The sequence below is a fragment of the Amblyomma maculatum genome, chromosome 2, assembly GCF_055883805.1.
Source record: "Amblyomma maculatum isolate TAMU_Amacu chromosome 2, ASM5588380v1, whole genome shotgun sequence".
In the NCBI taxonomy this organism is placed as follows: domain Eukaryota; kingdom Metazoa; phylum Arthropoda; class Arachnida; order Ixodida; family Ixodidae; genus Amblyomma; species Amblyomma maculatum.
This window is the reverse complement of record NC_139345.1, coordinates 40,443,291-40,464,386: the sequence shown is the minus strand read 5'-3', so window position 1 is coordinate 40,464,386 and position 21,096 is coordinate 40,443,291. Positions and strand designations below refer to the sequence as shown.

At 45.4% G+C, this 21,096-nt stretch overlaps 1 protein-coding gene across 1 annotated transcript; it reads left to right on the top strand.

Annotated features, from left to right (window-relative positions):
- The first annotated feature begins 6,856 nt into the window (after positions 1 to 6,856).
- LOC146198469 (uncharacterized) lies at positions 6,857 to 13,274 on the top strand. The gene is made up of 4 exons (XM_084591909.1): positions 6,857 to 7,040; positions 8,913 to 9,056; positions 10,036 to 11,340; positions 13,126 to 13,274. Exons 1-4 carry the CDS (start codon positions 6,857 to 6,859, stop codon positions 13,272 to 13,274), a joined length of 1,782 nt encoding a protein of 593 aa, XP_084448035.1.
- Positions 13,275 to 21,096: the final 7,822 nt, after the last annotated feature.

Genomic DNA, 21,096 nt, shown 5'->3' with positions numbered 1-21,096 from the left:
ATCGCACACTCCGCATAGCAAGCGAAATGGTCGAAAAAAAAAAATAATTTCCCCACTACATTTACTACTTGAGGATTATTTCAGGGTGTGAATAAAATCGCCGGTACTAATCGCTGACGAAAAGATTAGCATTTAGAGTAAGATATCACTCTGACCATGAAAGAGGGATCCTGCGTGGTATATGTGCATATACGAGGCGAAGAAAAAAAATGTAGGGAGGGGGGGGGGGGGCAGCTAAGCCCTTTAAGGATATGACGCAGCAGCGTTAACGGCTCCAGTCCGCAATTTCAATTGTGAATCTTCGCTAGCGCACGCGCACTTTCCCGTTAGCTTAATCACACATCCTTTAACTATTACGTCACAAATGCTGTTTCTAAGTCACAAACGCTGTTTCATATATAGACGTAAGCTACCACATGACGTGAAACACCAACCTTCGTAGATAATCAAGCCATACGAACGTTCCTTAGTGGCCCATATAGAGTCTCATGTAGGAATATAAGGGTCCTGTAAGTTTCGATTCCCCTCTCCCTCCTATCTGAAGTGAAAAGCTGAAGTTCGTAGCTCCTGCCAACACGTCTATTTTGCGTGGTCGCGTGGCCTCGCACGACCATAGGATCAATCAGTGCCTGGACACGTCAGCTGCCAAGCTCCCAGAGCCATCCCGTGATTTTTTTTTTCTCAACGCCGACAATGCCGACGCCGCATTTTCTGCGCAACTGGACATTTACTGCCATCCCGTTAATAAATGCATACGGCTGAGCGCAAAATTGCTTTGTGTACTTCGGTGTGCTTGTTTGTTCATTGTGAGTGAGACGGTTGCTGACTACTTTATTTTCTCAGTACCATTCGCCCACCCACGCACAAACATGCGGCTGTCCACGGCCACGCGTACACCCCCCCCACCCACACACACGCACACGCACACGCACACACACACACACACACACACACACACACACACACACACACACACACACACACACACACACACACACACACACACACACACACACACACACACACACACACACACACACACACACACACACACACACACACACACACACACACACACACACACACACACACACACACACACACACACACACACACACACACACACACACACACACACACACACACACACACACACACACACACACACACACACACACACACACACACACACACACACACACACACACACACACACACACACACACACACACACACACACACACACACAACACGCATGCTAACAATACTTACGCCGGTGCAGAAGGCGCATATTGTTTCGGCCATAGGTATAAATTTCTCTACCGTTGCAGTAATGTCTTAAATATTAATATGTACGAAAGACGTATATATTGTTACGGTGAAATAAGAAAGGGGGTGTTTATTTACAGTGCTGAGGCAGCGGGACAAGGTGACGCCTACTAGCCCCCAGAAACCAACGCCACTTCCTCTTCTTCTGCCACACCGTCACGATCCTTCATCGTCGTCAGTAGAGTGACATTTCACCCCTACTCATCTGAAGCCCTCCGTGCGTGTTCGTGAGTCATGCGAGGCTGACAGGGCTTCTAGCGGGCAACATGACATAGTTCGGTTTGGCAGACCGACGACCCAATGCCGTCAGGCAGGTTATTGCATAAGGTAATTATCACTGATGCGTTTGACAACCACATGTCGGCTGTCATAGTGGGCCAATAGTTTTTTATATAGGCCGCGGCACCGAATTGGGCGCCAAAGCCAGACTAAATCGCCTATACGTGACACGCCAGTGACTGGCATCGTATCGTAGTTTGGAACGTTCTTGTGAAGCACCAGACCGTAAGCGGGCGATTCTCCGAGCTTCTTCGGCGAGACAGAGGGTCTCAGCCAGGCAGGGATCTTAACGGCTTGAGAAAGGCAGGATAGTATCCAGGGAGTAGCGTGGCGGTTTGGCATGCAGCAGGAAGAATGGGATGGCGATATTGAACTCATACGTGATGAAGGGTAGTATGGTGTCCGTTCTTATGCCCTGCATCCACATAAATGGCTAGCATATTTATAAGCGTTCTGTTGACGCGCTCAGTCAAGCCATTTGTCTGGGGATGGCATGGCGTCGAGTGTCAGGAAGTTACGGCGCATAAACTCATGAGCTCTTCAACAACATCAGCGGTGAATTGTCGACCCTTATCAGTGATCACAATTTGTGGCAGCCTGTACCGTAAGATGACTGAGGGAAGCAGGAAAAGCGACACTTGATGCGCCGTTTGCTGGTATCCCGTCGCCGAGTTGTTCAGTTACTTTGAGGGCGAAGGTCATTCCAATAAAGAGTTCATTCCAGGGCTATACACCAACCACCTGTTAGTTTTTGGCCTACGGCATTGCCACCACGACATGGCACTATTCCTTGTCCGCTTGTCCGTGTCTCCCTGTCGGTTCTAGCACTACACATACCTCGATTAAACCAAGTCTTCACACTTGAAATAGCAATAAAGTTATTGAATTTCTTTATTTCCTGTGCTTTGAAATTGGGATAGAAACAGCGATGACTCGCTGATATAGGTAAGAGCAGCTGGAGATTCTTGCAGTGCACCAATCATTCTGGCGCGTATATCTTGTACTGCGTTACGTATTAACTTCTAAATCAAGCGCCGTTCTTTTCTGTAAGTGCATTGTGAAACAGCAAATACCTTACTGCTCCAACTTTTTGGTAGGAAATGTTGCAGCGCAGGAGCTGGCGCGGTATGCATGCCGCTGTGATTCAGACAGAAAACCTCCCGCGGCAACACGTGCCTTGTAATTGATGTGACGCATTCTATAGGTGGAGCTTCCGGCTACGACGTTAAAGCATCATGAGAGCTGTGGAAAGCTGTCGAATGCGTGCAAGAAAAAAACAACAGTTCAGACCCCGTCACCATTTTACAAAAGTCGTTTTGCAATCTGCATTCACTGGTAATGACGAAGCCTTGCAAGCGCACCAGCGGTGGAAGTATACCAAGGGGTTGGCACAGAGCAAGCAGGGGCAAACATATCCACCGACGCACCTGTAGAAAGAGGAGCATCGCAGGTGGCCGTATGTCGGAGATTAAAGCGCAGATGTATGCTGTGCTGACATCAGGGACGGAAAGCTAGATGCTCTAGCTCTGCATAAAGCACAGGGTTTTGACAACAATTATTCTACGGAAGGTACGTAGTATTTTCCATCGGGCTTATAGTTAAGAACGAGTGCTGAAGACAGTACCATGCGGTCCGTCACAGTAAATACTGTTCGGCGCTTTGGCAGAGGTGCGGACGTTATAAGTATTCCTATTTGCGCAAACATGGTTGGGGAATTTTTGCAGGACCAAGAACGGATTACTTAGATGATCGAGGCATCCTCTGTCGGTGACGTAGCATGAGCGATTGCCTGCTGAGATCAGTGAGGTTGATGTTGATCATGAGCCCATTGGCGCTTATTGTAGGACGAGCGGTTCTTGAGATTATCTGTGTAATTTTATCATACGGCATGTGACGATCGTTCTGTCCCCCGTATACTTGCCGCTCTCAACCGCACACTTAGGTTTCTGCTGCCCCTTGCTTTATGATTCCTTAAACATGGTATTTAATTCGTAGCGCTATGAATTGCCTACTTCTCCAAAAATCCACCTTAAGGGATCATGGCTTATATTTTGTCCATATTAGCTCAGCCGGGGTGGCGCAGGGTTTACGGCGCTCGACTACTGTGCCCAAGGATGCGGGACCGAATCCCGGCCTCGACGGCCGCTTTTGAATGGAGGCGAAAAGAAAGACGCCCGTGTGCTGTGCGATATCAGTGCAAATTAAAGAACCCAAGGTGGTCAAAATGTTCGGAGTCCTCCATTACGGCGCCTGTTATATCCTTAGTCGCTTTACGACGTTAAACCCCGCAAACTAAACCAAACCATTTACTGATATTACAAGTCGGGCCTATACCCATATTTCTTTTTTCTGTTTTCAACTCAGCCAGGACATTACTGCGTTTCCCTCCTAATAACCCGTTTGACTTTCTGCCTGCCTTCTCTCGTTGCCTGCAAGCTTTTTTTTTTTTTTTTTTTTTTTTTTTTTTTTGCCCAGCTCAATACACGTTCTCAAATTATTACGATTAGCCTTAGCGGAAATTTGCATGGGTCCGTTGAACTGAAAGATAAAATATTGGAAACAGCTGCATAAAAGAGTACTTAACTGGGGAACGAGCGCAGGTTGCGGAAAGCAATAATTTTCTGCAAGTTGAGCTTCCGTCGGCGGTTTTCACTATTGCCTTCGCTTTCCAGTCGGAATTGCTGCTAGGCTGACATTTGGCCTGCGTGACCCTGAAAAAAAAAAATGCCAGGAGATCTTTGACACGAAGAAACAACGAATGAAATGTCGGTATTTTTTTTTAGCTGCGGAAAGCTTGCTTAGAGCCGCCAAAAACAATATACATTTGAATCCTGTAGGTCAGTTTAGGGGATTAAAACTAGCAATATCATGAGATGCATAGTAGGCGCTTGAATGCGGTGCGACGTTGCCACTCGAAGAGCATCAACAGACGTACGCCTTGGAGAGAATGGTCCAAGGTGTTGACTGTCAATGGTGCACTTCCACATCATTGTCGTATCGGATAAATAGTCAGCACAACTTAGGCAGGACTGATATACTGAATCACCTTTTCTGAGTGCGCTGCTTAAAAGACCGCTAGCGAGTGATAAGGGGCGGAACGTAAAATGGCGTTTATTGCTATAGAAGCTTCGATAAAGATTACGAGTCACGCTGGATATGTGCAGCTCATGGAAGTGAAAAGTAATTTACAGACAAATTATCAGAAGGTCTGATATTTTGGTAAGAAAATTGCGTTGTAGTGCTTTATGTTGAAGAGATGCATTGCACATCATATTGCACATTTCTAAGGCTGTCTCTTGTGGCAGTATATTTAGTAAGTTGCTGCTATTTTAAAATTAGTGACGCGCTATCTTCATGCTAGCAAAAGAAACAGAACGTCGATTGCAAAAAAAAGAAAATATACTAGAAATAATTAATTACTATTTAACTGCATACAGCTGTAGTTAACATTGTAATAAAAATTCATTTTTATTTTCTGTCCACGCAAACGTATGTCCACATTTTAGACAGAGTACATATGCTTCTAATAGCACTAGCAGCCATGCAAAGCAGCCAGATCAACATCAATCTCCACCTTTGTGTTCCTGTGTTCACTTACATGGGCCGCGTTTGCACCAACGGGAAGTTGAAATTTTTTCCACGCAGTACTTCAAGAGAAGTTCGTATGTTCGAGTACTTGTCGTAACTATAAAAATGAATTCTAAAAAATGCAGCTTTCAATGAAAGTTTAATTCAAGCTTCCACGCCGTGGTGGCCCAGAAATTAGGGCACTAGACTGCGGAGTCAGAGGATGCGGGTTTGATCCCTGCCGTGTTTCAATCGAGCCGATACGGAAGATACCCCTGTACTGGGCGCTGCCAGTGTACGTTAACGAAGCTAGGTGGCCTCTCAAATGCGGCGCTTCTCATAGCTGATATCGCTTCGAAACGATAAGCCCCACCTACCATACTGAATTCGAACGGCACACCTGCCGCAGCTGAACTTGGGTGATTAATCAGCCACCTAGCTGTGTCGCGTAAATAATCTAGCCAGTCTAAGTAAGTTTATTAGCTGATATAGATACGCCAGGACTGCTTGCTCTTGGGTTCTCTCTCGTCTATGCGAATCTTGGTCGCTGAATTGGCGCCTTTAACTACCCACTGACTACGTTGCACAATGCGAATCAACTGGCGCAGTCACGGTGACGGAACGGCAACACTCTGCCTTTTTGATTTCTATACCACAGCTGCAAGTGCTGTATGTATGTCACAATTGCCTGTGGGGCTTACACGATTACACCTGTGCTGAATAGTTTTCACAGCCATAGTGCAACCACAGGGCATTTTTGCTTCGTAGCGTTCATGTGTTGCCGCTAGACATATGATCACTGCCTCTCTGTCTATTTTAGAGGATAGCATTTAAGAGGTACGTGAACTGCGTTAAGTTTCGTGGATGCGAGCTTGAAAGCCCTCCCAGTATCGAAAGCAGCACGTGAGGTTAGCACTGCCAAATCTGTGTGTTGCGCAAGGATATTTAAATATAGTGATCTATGCATCGAGAGATGCATTACCTTTGCAAGCACTGACGAAATTTCATGCAATAACTTCGTGTACATTACGTCGCTTTCATGATGAAATACCGGAAGGAATTCGTTGAAATGTGTATGTGTAGAAAAAAAAAAAAACTAGAATAGTGAGATATATGCAGAAGGGAGAGAGAAAGAAGGACGCACATATAAGCACTTCTACTTCGTGCAATGTTTTTCGTTTAATGTTATTCTCCCTCGTTAATAGCCGGTCCTATATATATAGCATATCTAAACTCTGAATTGAGAGCTTGATTGCCAAGATAAGGAAACTACTGACGTTTTTGCGTGTTTCTCTGGAGGTTCGCTAAACTCGGATATGTATGCGTAAGCCCTGTGCTGCCACAACTCTCTATGAGGCATCGATTATGAAAATTTAACGGCACGCAATGACAAAAACGCGCCGCCTAAAAATTTTGCGTTAATGTTGGGATGTTAGCCAGAGTTGACATTTTGTTACTAACGTACTCGAAATTAATTAATATTTCACAACGTCCCAAAGCGTGGGTGCCTAGTAAGAAATGTAGAGACGTTCCCAGTTCTGTATTCACCAGGATGGAAACTTGAACTAAAGCGCCGACATAAACGATACCCACGTTGAAAAAGTATACACTGCGTGCGCTTTTCTTTCCAGGCTACACAGCCGACCCTTGCATTCCCACCTGATTGCAAAACAGCCTGGAAATGCGAAATAGAGTGGACGGCCGGTGGGACATCGCTGTTGTGGCACTGTTGGCCGGTACTTTCGGCATAGCGACCAACCGCAGCATAGGATGGTTCTACGTGGCATACATGGACGAGTTCAGCGTAGACCGCCAGAGGGCCTCGTGGCCAGGCTCTGTCCTTCTAGCTGTGTTTCGCGGCGCAGGTATGTATAGACCTTTGCAACGAGGGCCTCCTAGGCGCCACCATATTGCTCGCTGGACTGTCGTGTGCACCTGACGTCATCACGGTGGAGGCGGCAGCAGAACCGGTTTGCAACAGTCCAGATAGGAGGCGTTTCGACAACCTCCTCGCCCGATGCAAAGGTCTATATGCGGCCCTTGCGAGGAGCGTCCGGGCCGACCTATTTCGGCCTGAATACTGCAGATTTGTTTGTTTCGCTTTTACGAGTTCTCCACATATTTTGAATTGCCGACGAACAATACTCGTCGGCATGCTTCTAGCAGTGCAATGCTGTTACGCATTACAGAAGGTCCATGATATGAGCTTGCAAACGCGCCCTTTGGCCTCTTATGTGCAGAACGACGGCCAGAGTTATATAGTATAGTCGAATTTGAATCTGCACAAGAGGATCGGCTACGCTTGCTGTCTTTGATCGAAGTTAACGGTCGGACGTTTTTGGGAGGAGCAGGAGGAATAAATTTATTTTGTGTCCGACAGAGTTTAATGCGACCAGGTCTAAGACCATCGTTTTTTGTAGCGAGAGCTGTCTTGCCATTTTGCCGTGCCTGTCCGTGCCTTTCCGAAGACCGAATAAAAATGAAAAAAAAAAAGAAGAAACTGCTGAAGAAGAAGAAGAGGAAGAAGTGGAAGAGGAAGAGGAAGAAGTAGATAGATAACTCTGTAGTTGATAGAGGCGAACGACTACAGCGAGTTGCTAGGACACAAGTTTCGTTCTAACGTTGTGGTGGTGGTTGTTCGGAGTTCGACGTAGCGACGATGTCATACCACTAGAAGTCTTCTACATATGAATGGGAATGGTCAACGATGAGCGGCAAGGGATGCTCATACGTGAAGTGATGCCAGTGATTCCCCTATGGCATAAATAAAGCTGCAACCACAGAGTAAACTACTATGCGCAAAAGCCATGTCTTACTTTCAAGCCGAACCTAAGCGTAGCCACGCAGATTGCTCTCGCGTAACTCCAGGTTTCAGCACAAGCTAAACCACAGCAAATTTTTGTTACTCTGGCTGACAACACTACGTAAGTACGTTGTTATTGTTGGCCACACCAGCATAACGCAACTAGTGAGGAACGGCAGTCGCACATTAAGAGTAGACATGGGTCACTTAATGCCGTAAAAGCAAGATATTCCGGTGTGAATGTGGGAGGATAACGCATAAGCTGAAATTGAAATGCAAGAAAATTAGGCTGTAAAGAGCTCCCTCTAATTGTGGTGCAGCCTGTATCTTTAGGCGAACTGTGTATCCAGTTTCTCTCCAATGTAGTTCAAGTGACATCATGCAAGCAAGGTGCTTGTCAGCTTGTACTCACAGCGTGCAGCCTTCAAAACGCGCGGCAACAGCTGAATTCACTTTCTACATTGCTGATGCATAGAAAATATAGGAGAAGCTCCTGAACGCTTCCAGAGAATCAACACTGGTTTTAGTTTTTCAAGCTTGGAACCAAAAGAGTTTCGCTTGTACTACACATGAGACGGCGTATATATTACTGCTCCTCATATGTTATCTTCTCTAATATCAGGCACTTGCTTGAAAACTATGGTGCACCAAGTTCTAAGCCGCTACTTTGCGCCTTAGTTGCAAAGTTTAGCAGTGCTTAATGGCCGAATATTTTCCTTTCTCGACTTATTACGTACAATTTTATGTAAAGAGTAGCACTGCATTGCGATTTATTTAAAAAAAAAATCTGCGTTGTAGATTTAAATCAGCGTATTTGTAAAAGGTAGCGGCCTAAAAACAATACGCGCTCAACTTCGCAAAGCGTCAAAAGTCAAAGGCGTCAATCGAATGAACGTGCAAACTTGGGCTGAAAGCTTTCTTGATATCCGCGCAGGTCTTCTCGTCACTGTTCTCCACAGGCGCTTGTCATTGCGCAGCATTGGTTTACTGGGCAGCTGTGTGCTTTGGGGAGGCATAGCAGCATCTGTCTTTGCTCCCGACATAGCATGGATGACTTTTACTATCGGAGTTTTGCATGGTGAGTAAGGAAAAGTATTCACGGCTGTTCTAAGCGCACAAGTCTATATAAGCGTTGGTATCGAATAATTTAAAAACCTGAGTGAAGCGGTTTGTTGCGACAAATTAGCTCCGAAGAGGTTGTGCTTAATTTGATGTAGTAAATGAAACTTGAGGAAAATGGGGACACGAGGAAAAAGAGGTACGAGATAGTGTTTATTGTAGCTGTGCCACGTATTTCATGTCCGCGCCGACTCTTTCGAAAAGGCAAGGGAAAGCCGCAAATATGATGTGTGCGTTTCATCACATTGCAGATTTATGTCTTAGGGAAAATCATATAAATGATCTTTGTGTAACAGCTGTTACAGGGAAGGCAGCGTCTACTTTGAAAAACAAGCTTTCTGTAATAATGAAGTGATTTTCGCGGCACAGTGATATCGGTGTTGAAAGGTATCTGAAAAAGAAAAGGATGATTTCAACTGGTTTACTAAAATCCAAAAAAATTAACGACTTAACTCTAACGCTGCAGCAGTTTTTGGCAGTTCGTTATCACCAGCAACACAACTACATTTACTGAAGGGCCGCTCCGATATCCCTGCATTTAACCGGTCCCGTGCCAGTTACATCCGTCTAATCCCAACAAAATTGCTGCTGCCGCTTGGTACGCTTGCCATCCCTTGGAATCCAGAACGTTACCCTTTGCAAACCATTACACGCCCTCCATATGCCCTTTTCTCCTTCTTGATTTCGACTTGAATATCATTACCTCGCGCCTATTCACTGACCCTCTCTGCACGCTTTCTGAATCGTAACGTTGCAGCTGTAAGAGACTACCTTGCGTAAATAATAGTTTAATTTTGTGGCAGGTTTCCCTGATGTACTTCGTGCTTGAGGATTATAGATGTTCGGCGTTTTATACGCGTACCATTCGATATTGTATATTGTAAATATACCATAACTCAAACTGCATTTCTTAACAGTGCTTCATCATTTCATTGCAGGGATTGGCTGCGGAATGCTGCTAATATCCAATATGGTGCTCATTATGCAATACTTCAAGAAATACCGTGGGGTCGCCACAGGTCTCCGGCTGACAGCAAATCCGCTAAGCGCCCTGGTGTTTCCTCCTGTTCTATCAGCACTGAAAAACTCGTACGGTTTCCGTGGTGCACTGCTCATTTACACAGCAATAATCATGCACGTGACCGCGCTTGCCCTATACCTAAAAGAGCCACCTTGGCTTCAACCAAAGAAATCGAATGAAAACACGGCCAATTCGCTCGAGTCTAGCAAAGAAATTGAATCAATAGATGAAGTTGAATGCAACTCGTGTCTACTTTCAAAAGCAGATGAGCCAGCTGGTGCTGCATTTTGCATTCATGTGGTCATTGAAGAATCCCGTAAACGCAGCTCCTCTATCATAGAGGCTGAAGCACTGCTACAAAACAGACGAGGTACACCATGTGGTACAAAGAGCAAGTCGGCTGAAACTGACGTTCCCAGCCCGAAAGACGAGTTCTACAATGAGGTTTCAGACTCTGAGGCATTGGATATTGGGGAAAATGGTAAGATTTGTATTCGAAATGAACACGCGTGTGGTTGCTCGTCTTCAAAAGAGAATGAAGCCCTCCAACAACTTTTACCAGTTGCTGAAGATGAAATAAAGGGTCTTGGCATACGCTCTATTAGGACTGGGCAGTGCACCGTCAGAAAGGACGCCTTGCCACTAGGTTCCGGAAAACGTCGAGAAATCGTAGGTAAGGAAGGAAAAATCACACTTGGCGGTCCGAACTCTCAGTCCAAAGTCTCAATAACCCGACGGGTACAGAAGCAACTGCGGCGTTCGTTACCAGTGAGGACTCCATCACTTAGTTTTATTGTATGTGTTATGGGGTCAATGTTAGTGGACTACATCAACTCTATCCACCTGTTCACATTCGTTGACTATGCCAGAGACAAGGATGTGCCGCATCATCACGCTGCCATGACTCTTACTTATGCAGCGGGCCCGGAGATAGTAGGACGTGTGTTTCTTCCCTTTGTTGCTGACATTGGCTGGGTGAGCCGGTCTGCAATGGTGTGCGGGAACATGTGCGTGGCCGGTCTGCTGCTTTCTATAACGCCTCAGACAAGTGCCGCGATGCATGTGGTGCTGCGGGCACTTACCTCGGTATCCATCGCGGCCCTGCTGACCATGAAGCATGTACTGATAGCCGACTATTTGGGCTCCGAGGCCGTCTCCATCGTCTCAGGAGCGTCTGGATTGCTCCTCCTCCCTGTAATCTTCTGTAATCCGCTAATATTTGGTGAGAAACAGAGTCATATATTTATTTCTGGACGTACTTTGTGGTTTGGGGACACTACTCGGCAAATTGGAACTTTTCTCTTTACTTACAGACCACTTTACCCGAAATTGTCTTTAGACTGCCTTCTTTGTACAAAGATGGTTCATGGATGGCCTATCATTTCTAAATTGCATGAAGCTTTGTATTTTTATTTTACTGGCTAGTATGTCACTTGTAACGATCGTCGCATTCAGAACTATTGTTGGAGCCTTGGTCTTGAACAGAGGTAGAAATGTGCTTACATTAAGCGAATGTGGAGCGCACATTTAATATTAGAAAATAAATCACGAGAGAACATTTCTTACCTGCGGGTTCTTGCTGGCGCGATTCGGATAGAAGTGGGACAACAAAGAGATCATTTGATGATGCATTTTTCTAATCAATTAATTTTGTTAACTCATTATTGCATGTGGGGCTGAGCTCGAGAAGTAAGCGGCGAAAACACTTTCCTTTAACGTGTCGTGTTCGGTGGTCATGGCTTACTGGATGTTGTCATACCAATCAAAGTTTGACGCAGAGGCTCTTGTTATCAGCATGCACCCTATATTCTTGGCCAGCTATTTGGGACCAATCGTATATGCTTTCCAAAAGTGTCTCTCCGTGCAGCTTCGCGAACATTTTGAAACTTTATTCCGCTGGGAACGTTTTTGGCCTGCTCGGACATTTTGAACTCCGTGTTTATGAAAAGAAAGCCACAGAAAAAAAAAAAAAAAATATTACAAAGGTTCAACGCTGCTGAACCAAATATTGAGCGAAAGCATTAGCTGCGGGTGACCGAGCGTTCTTCTTCTTCTCTTTTGCTTCTTCCTCAGCCCACATCTAAAGCCCGCTTTAACCACCCTATAAGGACGTGTCTTAGTGACGTAGCTATAGGGGTAACGTGAATGCCAGTGCCCTAGCAGGCTGACTCTGACATAAACACCTCATGTGAAACGAGAGACCCAGATTGGCAGCTCCTGCAAGTCCGTGTGTCACGTGGGGTGTGACGTCACAGCGTCACGTGGGTAAAACGTAACTACGGCCGGCTTACGCGAAGGCTTGAAAGTGTGAGTAGTATTGCTTTCGCAATAAAAAATATTAAGAGTGAAACTGACATGACCGATATTGTATAAGATGCTGAACCTAAATCACGTCTCCCAATTTTCTACATTCTTCGCGTCGAAAAGCTTTTAGCAACAGCTTTACCGCGTCACTACCCATTTGTGTATACTCATATATATATATATATATATATATATATATATATATATATATATATATATATATATATATATATATATATATATATATATATATATATATATATATATATATATATATATATATATATATATATATATATATATATATATATATATATATACATATATATATATATATATATATATATATATATATGGCAACTTGGATAGCGAAAATATGAGGGAAAATTCTGAAGAAAGCATTTCGCAGTGTCCAGGTCTCGGGTCTAACTGGGCCGCGTTCTTAGAGAGCAGGTGAAAGCAAAAAATTTCAGCTATGAATTAGGGCGACGCCCGTAGTGCTTAATTCAAACAGAATGCCTCTTGTAGCAGTCGTAAGACTCGCTGCGTAACAACATGCACGCTACTCACGACAGGCGCAAGCGAGTACCACAGACTTACGGAAACCGTGCGTTTTGTGCTTCTGCACTTCATGTACCTCGTGCTTTATAACTTACACCGAGCCAAATTGTACATTTTTAAATAGCATGTGTTTTGCTTGCAGGTTATTTTCGAGACACCATCGGGTCTTATGACAATCTTTTCCGCATCTCCGGGGGAGTCCTCTGCGCAGCGAGCCTTATGGTTGGACGTTTATTGTTCCTCCGTAAAACCAAGAGCAAGGTCACTGGGTCCACTGTAATCGAGCAATAAAAGCGCTGGTCGCCAATCCTGTGATTTTTTTTATATCTTGAATTTCATCATGAGCGCATATCACAACCTTGGCCACAGGGGCCCCCAGTATTATGAGCATTAACAGTACAGATGATCATGTCATCATCATCACTATCATAGATCTGACCGCACCCATTGCGAGGCATCCCCCATGTACTCCTAAAATCAACCGATGTCCGATATGACGCAACACTGCACTGGTCTCATTACGGATAAAAGGAGAACCGGTGCAAGTTCTATAAAACAGGCTACACGCCCTTGTCCAGCCAGAAGTGCAATATGCATCTGTGCCTTCTACCAGCCAGAAACTGCTTTCGTTCTTTCCATGCAAAGAAGTGCCTCGCTTGCCCGATGTTGCCCAGGAGCAACAATTCATTACGTTGAAATTAATAATGCTAAATATTTTTTTTTTCACTTCTTTCGTGCTCTTTTGTCATTATTCAAGCTATACTCAAAACGATAGGCGCGTGCATTGAAAAATAATGTTTTGGGCATCAGAGGGTTAACGCTTCCCCCCCCCCCCCCACACACACACACACTACCTTTTGACCTAGCGTATTTAGACGTATGCGAATCTTAATCGAGTCTCAAAATTTTCCTGGGAACATTTTTTCTTCACGATGAGTATGTCCTACTTTTTTCTTTAGATATTTAAGAACTGGAAGAAATTGTTGGTCAGTAAAGTTCTGTAATAAGACCATTTTCTAATTTATGAATTTTTTTGCAGTCGCCATCCTGAAACAGCCTTTCTCCGATGTGACGATAGAGGCCTTTTATTTTTCCGAAGGTTCACGAATCGGAGGTTGGGTTTGCCGGCCGAACACTTCAGCATGCCAGAATCTTACGAGGAAGGCAATGAGGACGCTGATGGGAGCGCGCAAGATGCACTCAGTTCCGGCGGACAACTTCAAAAGCCCTTTATACCCAAAGAGAAATAGCCCCAGTCTAGAGCAGTGGAAGGTTCCTCTGGCTAACTCCGGCCCCAACACACAGCTTATGAGGGTGACGAAGGTCAAGGCCGCAGCGGAGGCTGACGGGATTCTGGAAGAGGGACGACGGATCCCTGAAGCTCCTAATATATCTCTGCCGACAACCTTTCCCCTAATTTTCCTTTTCGGAAATGAATGTTATTACTGTGGCTACTCCAAAAGTACCAGAGTACTCAATACTCCCACTCAGTGTCTTGTAGCTAAAGCCAGGGCATAAAGCACGTGTTCGTGGGCTGTTTCAATGCGGCGGCTAATGGCGCACACAGATCAGTTGAATACTGTGCTGCTGTGCTAAAGTCTTTAGCCAGTTTCAAAGTTGTATTCAAAGCCCATTTTGTTGCCGGGTCGAATTGCCTGTGACTTCCATGTTTGTGCACGACAGTGAACAACGCATAAGTAATAGAGAGGTTCAGTTTTGTTCCAAGGATAAATTGCGGCAAGTATTACTAACTTGTTCTATTATCTTGAACTAGTGTCGTTGGAAATGATTGTTCTTGCTCGGGCGGGACGAACAGAAGTTAGGCATGTGAAAATGACAAGACAGGAGAATGCACGCAAAGACGTCGATGATAAACACTATTAAATGCACGCAGTAATAGGTAACATGTGGGCTGCATTTAGCAAGCTCACTAGAAATTGAAAATATGTATGAAACACGGGCGGCATTAGTAACTCGCTCCCCAGTGAGAGCGTCTCTTGGCACCACATGACCACTGAAAGGGCTGGGAGAGTTGCTCGCCCTTCAGAGTTAGCTGTTCACTGCTTTACTTGGCTGATGTCGTTTAGTATGCTTTTGAACTGGAAGGAACAGGGTTTTTATTTTAGCATGGTTTCTAGTTTGCCTGCCATCGAGCTGCAGGATGTTTTTATTTTTTTCACTTTGCAATGTTTTCTTCTCAGACGCCTTCATTTTTTTCCCTTCCTTGTCTACATCGGGAGATTTTGGGACGCTAGATCATGTTTTCCTCCTGTCCTATCACCCACGACTGCTCCAGGAGGAACGTGCTGCAAAATAGTCGATTTGCAGTCCTACATTCTGGCCCGAAGAATCAAGTTGTTTTCACTAAATCTTTTTGTCTTGATTATGGAGGCGATATTCTGAATGCTAGGCATAATTGGAGGCTCTGGACAGTTAGCTGTTTTCTCCACATCTCATCAAATTGCATAAACGTTCGAAAACAAGAAAAAAGGGACAAACTTGATTCGCGTTAAAAAATTACCCTCTTAGACTTTTATCAAAATCTCACTGAAGAACTCCCAGTACATCGGAATGGTTATGGACAAAAAATGGTGTTAGATTATATAAAAATTAATACACAAACTGAGACATTACGCAAGTCTTGTTCTTTATTCCTGCAAAAACGTTGTAGCACTGCAATTGCCTGTTCATTCTCCGTGTTACTTCAAAATTAGGCAAAGCTCCAAAATATAACAAATGTCAATTTTCGTTCGAAGTTAAAAAACATCATTATATAAGATTTTAATTTAAGCCATATAAAAACAATACTCAGTTCTTCATAAATATCAGCATTGTGTAAAATAGAAGTATAAAACCAAGAAGAGAACTATAGCGCATAGTTTTATTCTATAGAATTGCTTAGGCCTTCCCTATAAATGAATAGGTGCCAGAAATCTTGATCTATTATTTAATGAGTATAGTGACATTTTATCTCATGCCATATCTAAAATCATTTCAGTGCTTATAAAGTCGGTTTATACCTGTTGGCAGGGTTAATGATAGCTTGAAATAGAATATAAAGTTTTTAATTCTTGCTTGTTCAGGAGAAAACGCAAGGAACGGTATAGCTTTTACTCTACCTTGTATTCTTTTTCTTTTGCGGCGCAGTGACATTCATTACAGCTCTTGATTTTATTAATTCTTATCTCGGTTATAGAAAAACAAAAATAATATATTTTTGCACATGAGTTTTCTCAAGCGCACTTACGTACTATAATAAGCTGAATGCTCTGCAGCATGATAGCTTTTGTGGAATTATATAGGTATTTGTGCCTGCAGCACGAATGAGCCGAGATGGCGACAGTTCTTGTCGACAGAACTATCTAGGCTAGGCGAGACGAAACAATCCAAAGCGAACTCGTCATATACCTAACCTGCAAAGCCCCGGGTCTCGCATCTATGGATAAGTGGACGGCGAAGTCATTTTTTTCCTCGCCTTTCTCTCTCTCTCTCTCTCTCTCTATATATATATATATTGTGAGGCAGAAGAACGCACCAGCAAATTCACCTTTTTACTTCAGGTAGGCCGAAGCAGCAGCTACCGACTAGCCACAGCTTAGCAACACTTCGTCTTCTTCGCACGACCCGAAGACCGATGATGATTACGCTGAGATGAAGATGAAGGTCACTCACAGTGCTTACAACATTCCCCCTCTCGAACGAAAGCGACCATCCTGGTCGCAAATTAAATCTTAAGGTCGGCGGTTAAAGGGTTTCAAGCGCGACACGTGCACAATCTCGGTGCCGCGACACCGGCGATCGCGAACAGGCGATGCAGGTGTGATGAGATAGTTTACAGGGGAAGTTTGTTCCAGAACCGTGTACGGGCCAATAAAACGGCTCAGAAACTTTTCACACAGGCCGGGGATGCGAGTAGGTGTCCAGAGTAGCACTTCGTCTCCAGGGCGGAAAGACACTGAGCGATGAGTCGCATCATACGTGCTTTTCCTGGAAGCTTGAGTGGCTTCAGTTTGAAGGCGGGCACGATCACGGCAGTGGGCGATACGAGACACGAACTGTTCGTGGGAAGGCGCGGCAGAAGGAGTAGAAGCTGTGAAGAAAGATGCTTCGAGGGAGAAGGTAGGATGGCGGGCATAAACAAGAAAAAACGGAGAGTAGGTGGTGGTTCGTTGAACGGCAGTGTTGTAGGCGAAGGTTACAAAGGGGAGTAAAGAGTCCCAGTTGTTGTGCTGAGGGTGAATGTAGGTGGATAGCATATCAGAAAGGGTGCGATGAAAGCGTTCCGTGAGGCCATTGGTCTGAGGGTGGTAAGGAGATGTAGTTTTATGCACGGTGCCTGAAGCATGAAGCACTGCGGCGAGGACGGTGGAGAGGAACGACTTGCCACGATCGCTAAGGAGGAGGCGAGGGGCGCCGTGGCGAAGAAGTATGGTGTGGAGGAAGAAGTTGGCGATTTCGGAAGCGGAGCCGGAAGGAAGTGCTGCGGTTTCAGCGTATCGGGTGAGGTGGTCAACGGCAGTAACGACCCAGCGGTTGCCAGCTGGAGTCAAGGGCAGGGGTCCATACAAGTCGATTCCGACGACTTCGAAAGGTGTGGAAGGACATGGGAGAGGTTGCAAGAGACCGGCAGGAGGCGACGTAGACCGCTTGCGTCGTTGACAAGGGATGCAAGACGCTACGTATTTTAATACTGAGGTTGAAAGGCCAGGCCAGAAGAAACGACGTTTGATGCGGTCGTAGGTTTTGTGGTACCCAAGGTGACCTGCGGTGGGGTCGTCGTGAAAGGCTTGTAGAACTTGAGGACGCAGGGAAGAAGGAATTACGGGAACCCATGTGTGGCCCAGTGGGCTGTAGTTGTGCCAAAATAATGTGCCATCCTGTAACTTGAAATTTTTGAGCCGACGACGGAGACGGGCATTTGGAGGTCTAATAACACCGCTGAGACTATCAATCAGCTTTTGACAGTAAGGGTCAGCACTCTGGTGGTGAGCAAGATTGCAGGGTATATCTGGCATGGGAGCAATAGAGGCGGCGCTCAAAGACTGCATAACTGTAGGGTTTAAATGGCTTGACTCCGTTGGGACAGGAGAGGAATGCGAGGACATGGGTTGCGACGGCAAAGCAATAGGGCAACGAGAGAGAGCGTCGGCGTCCTTGTGCTTCTTGCCCGATTTGTAAGTGACAGTAAAGTCGTACTCTTGAAGGCGGAGGATCCACCGCCCGAGACGACCGGACAGATTTTTCAAAGTGGATAACCAGCATAGGGCGTGGTGGTCAGTGACGACTGTGAAGTGACGGCCGTACAGGTAAGGACGAAACTTCTGAACAGCCCAGACGACGGCGAGACATTCTTGTTCGGTAATAGTGTAGTTTTGTTCCGCAGAAGTCAGAGTTCGGCTCGCATAGGCAACAACATTTTCTGTAGAGGTGTTTTGGCGTTGCAGAAGGACAGCGCCAATGCCATGGCTACTGGCGTCGGTGTGCAAAATTGTCGGTGCTTTATCATCAAAATGGCAGAGGACGGGACCCGAAGTCAGAGCACGCTTCAGAGTTTCAAATGCTTCTTCGCAAGCAGGAGACCAGATGAAAGGCGTGTCGTTGTGAAGAAGCGCATGTAAAGGTGAGGCAATAGAGGCGAAATTGCGGATGAATCTGCGGAAGTATGATGCCAAGCCGAGGAAACTGCGGAGATCTTTGACCCGAGTTGGACGGGGAAAGTGCAGCGCAGCAGCGATTTTTTCAGGGTCAGGCTTAATTCCTTCGCTGCTTACGAGATGGCCAAGAACTTTAATGGATTTTGATGCAAAACGGCATTTCTTCGTGTTTAGCTGTAGGCCAGCGCTGGAAAGTGCTGTCAAAACTTCATCGAGACGAGTAAGGTGATCAGGAAATGACGAAGAAAAAATGACGATGTCATCTAAGTAACAGAGACATGTTTTCCATTTGAGGCCGCGGAGAACTGTGTCAATCATACGCTCGAATGTAGCAGGAGCGTTGCAGAGTCCAAAAGGCATTACATTGAATTCGTATAAACCCTCCGGTGTTGCAAAGGCGGTCTTCTCTTTATCATCTTCATTCATGGGGATCTGCCAGTAGCCTGATCTTAAGTCAAGGCTGGAGAAAAATTGGGCACCTTGCAAACAATCGAGGGCGTCGTCAATTCGAGGGAGGGGATACACATCCTTACGAGTTATTCTGTTTAGAGCACGGTAATCTACACAAAAACGAACCGAACCGTCTTTTTTTTGCACTAGCACAACAGGCGATGACCAGGAACTAGACGATGGGCGTATGATGTTGCGTGCAAGCATGTCAGCAACATTTTCCTGAATAACTTTGCGCTCGGTTGGGGAAACACGATAAGGCCGGCGTCTAACTATGCTTGATCCGTCGGTGAGTATGCGATGCGTTGCTGCAGCGGTTTGACCCAGTGTGCCGGAATTGACGTCGAACGAGTCTGCGTGCTTGTTCAATACAGCGAGCAGTGCGTCTGTCTGGTCTGTTGTCAGGTCGGTGCTGATCGTGTGGCGAAGTGCTGCACTGAGCGAGGCAGGGGATGAATCAGAGCGATCGGAGGTGGAAATGGGAAGAAGTGTGACAGGCTGGGCGGAAGCAATTGATGCAACAGTAGAGTCGCGTCGCAGAAGAATGGGCTCTGATGTGGTGTTGAATGCGGCGAGAAGAGAAGAACCGCTGGAGAAGCGAAGAAGGGACACGATGATGATAATACCTCTTGACAGGAGACGAGGGCTGGGTGTAATCAGGACGTCGCCATCGGTGACGGCGTCAGAAGTCACAGATAGAATATCTTCGTTGCCCGGATAGAGGACGTGATCGGCAAGCATAACTACACGGGAAGAAAGTGGTTCTCTATCGGCAAGAATGTTGCATTCAGTGACTTCAATAGTGGGAGGGGAACACGTAATGACTGCTGAGGCGTTTTGGAGGAAATCCCAGCCGAAGATGAGTTGATGGACACAGGAGGATAGGACAGCAAACTCAATGAAGTGCAAGATGCCATCAATGGTGACTCGGGCTGTACACGCTCCACAAGGGTTAATATTCTGTCCATTTGCAGCACGTAAAGGAGGATCCCACCATCGGCACGTTGTTTTTTCTTCTACTTTGTGTCTAATTATCTTTCCCCTAAACAGATTACATTACTAATTTCTGTCGTTATCGAAGTAAACATAAAAAAAAAAAAATGACATAAACATACCATCCCCAACGCTTTCCTTGGCCTCGCCGACTGTTGGCTTCTTTCCTTCATATATATATATATATATATATATATATATATATATATATATATATATATATATATACTCGTGTGTGTGTGTGTCCATCAAAAATATGGGTAATATGCAACCTGATACGAGATTATCTCTGCATAATCTCCATAATATCCATGTGTGGTGTATAACTCTCGTGGGTATGTGCCAGTATCCAAGGGCACAACAGGACTCTTACTCTGTAGGAGGAATATGTCGTCTCGAAACCGCATTGACCAAAAACGCGACCAGCCCCTTGAGCTGAGAAGCGGCGGCAGTACCAATCACTGTGAGCCATTCCCTGTAAAAGACCAGTGTCAACGTCATCAGGCACGCAAGTACAAGCCCTCGGTTCTGGTCGGTCTGTTGGCGCTGAAATCTCTGTCCGTCATCGTTGCCGTGTTCTTGGGAATCAGCAGTACGCAAGGACCTGGTCTTTCGCTGTTCTCTTTGGTGCCAAGGGGCAACCGTTCTACAACGACGGCTACGTTGAGCAAGCGAGATATATAAGTGGGAATGGGAGTGAACGCCACAATTCCGAAAGCTTCTTCATCCCGTCCTGAATCCTTTACGGAAACCCTGCACTCAAATAGGTTCTAAAAAGCACGGAAAAGTGACGACATTGTATATACAAAAGGACTGCACAAGTGCCTTGACAATGGGAGGGAACAAACAGAAGCTGTGAATATAGATATGATTGCATCCACGGAATACTTAGACTCGGACGGTTCTGTTCACGTCACCTCCACGACCAGTTGAAAAGATATAGTCATCGCTTTGTATCCGATGCAACATCAACTGATCAAAAGTTGGAAATGCCTGCGTGTCTTATTGAATAAATC

Excerpts from the sequence above, each read along its gene's own strand:
- LOC146198469 (XM_084591909.1), top strand. The coding sequence starts at position 6,857 with ATGCGAAATAGAGTGGACGGCCGGTGGGACATCGCTGTTGTGGCACTG. Across the intron at positions 7,041-8,912 it reads AGCTGTGTTTCGCGGCGCAG|GTCTTCTCGTCACTGTTCTC; the intron begins GTATGTATAGAC and ends ATATCCGCGCAG. Across the intron at positions 9,057-10,035 it reads TACTATCGGAGTTTTGCATG|GGATTGGCTGCGGAATGCTG; the intron begins GTGAGTAAGGAA and ends ATTTCATTGCAG.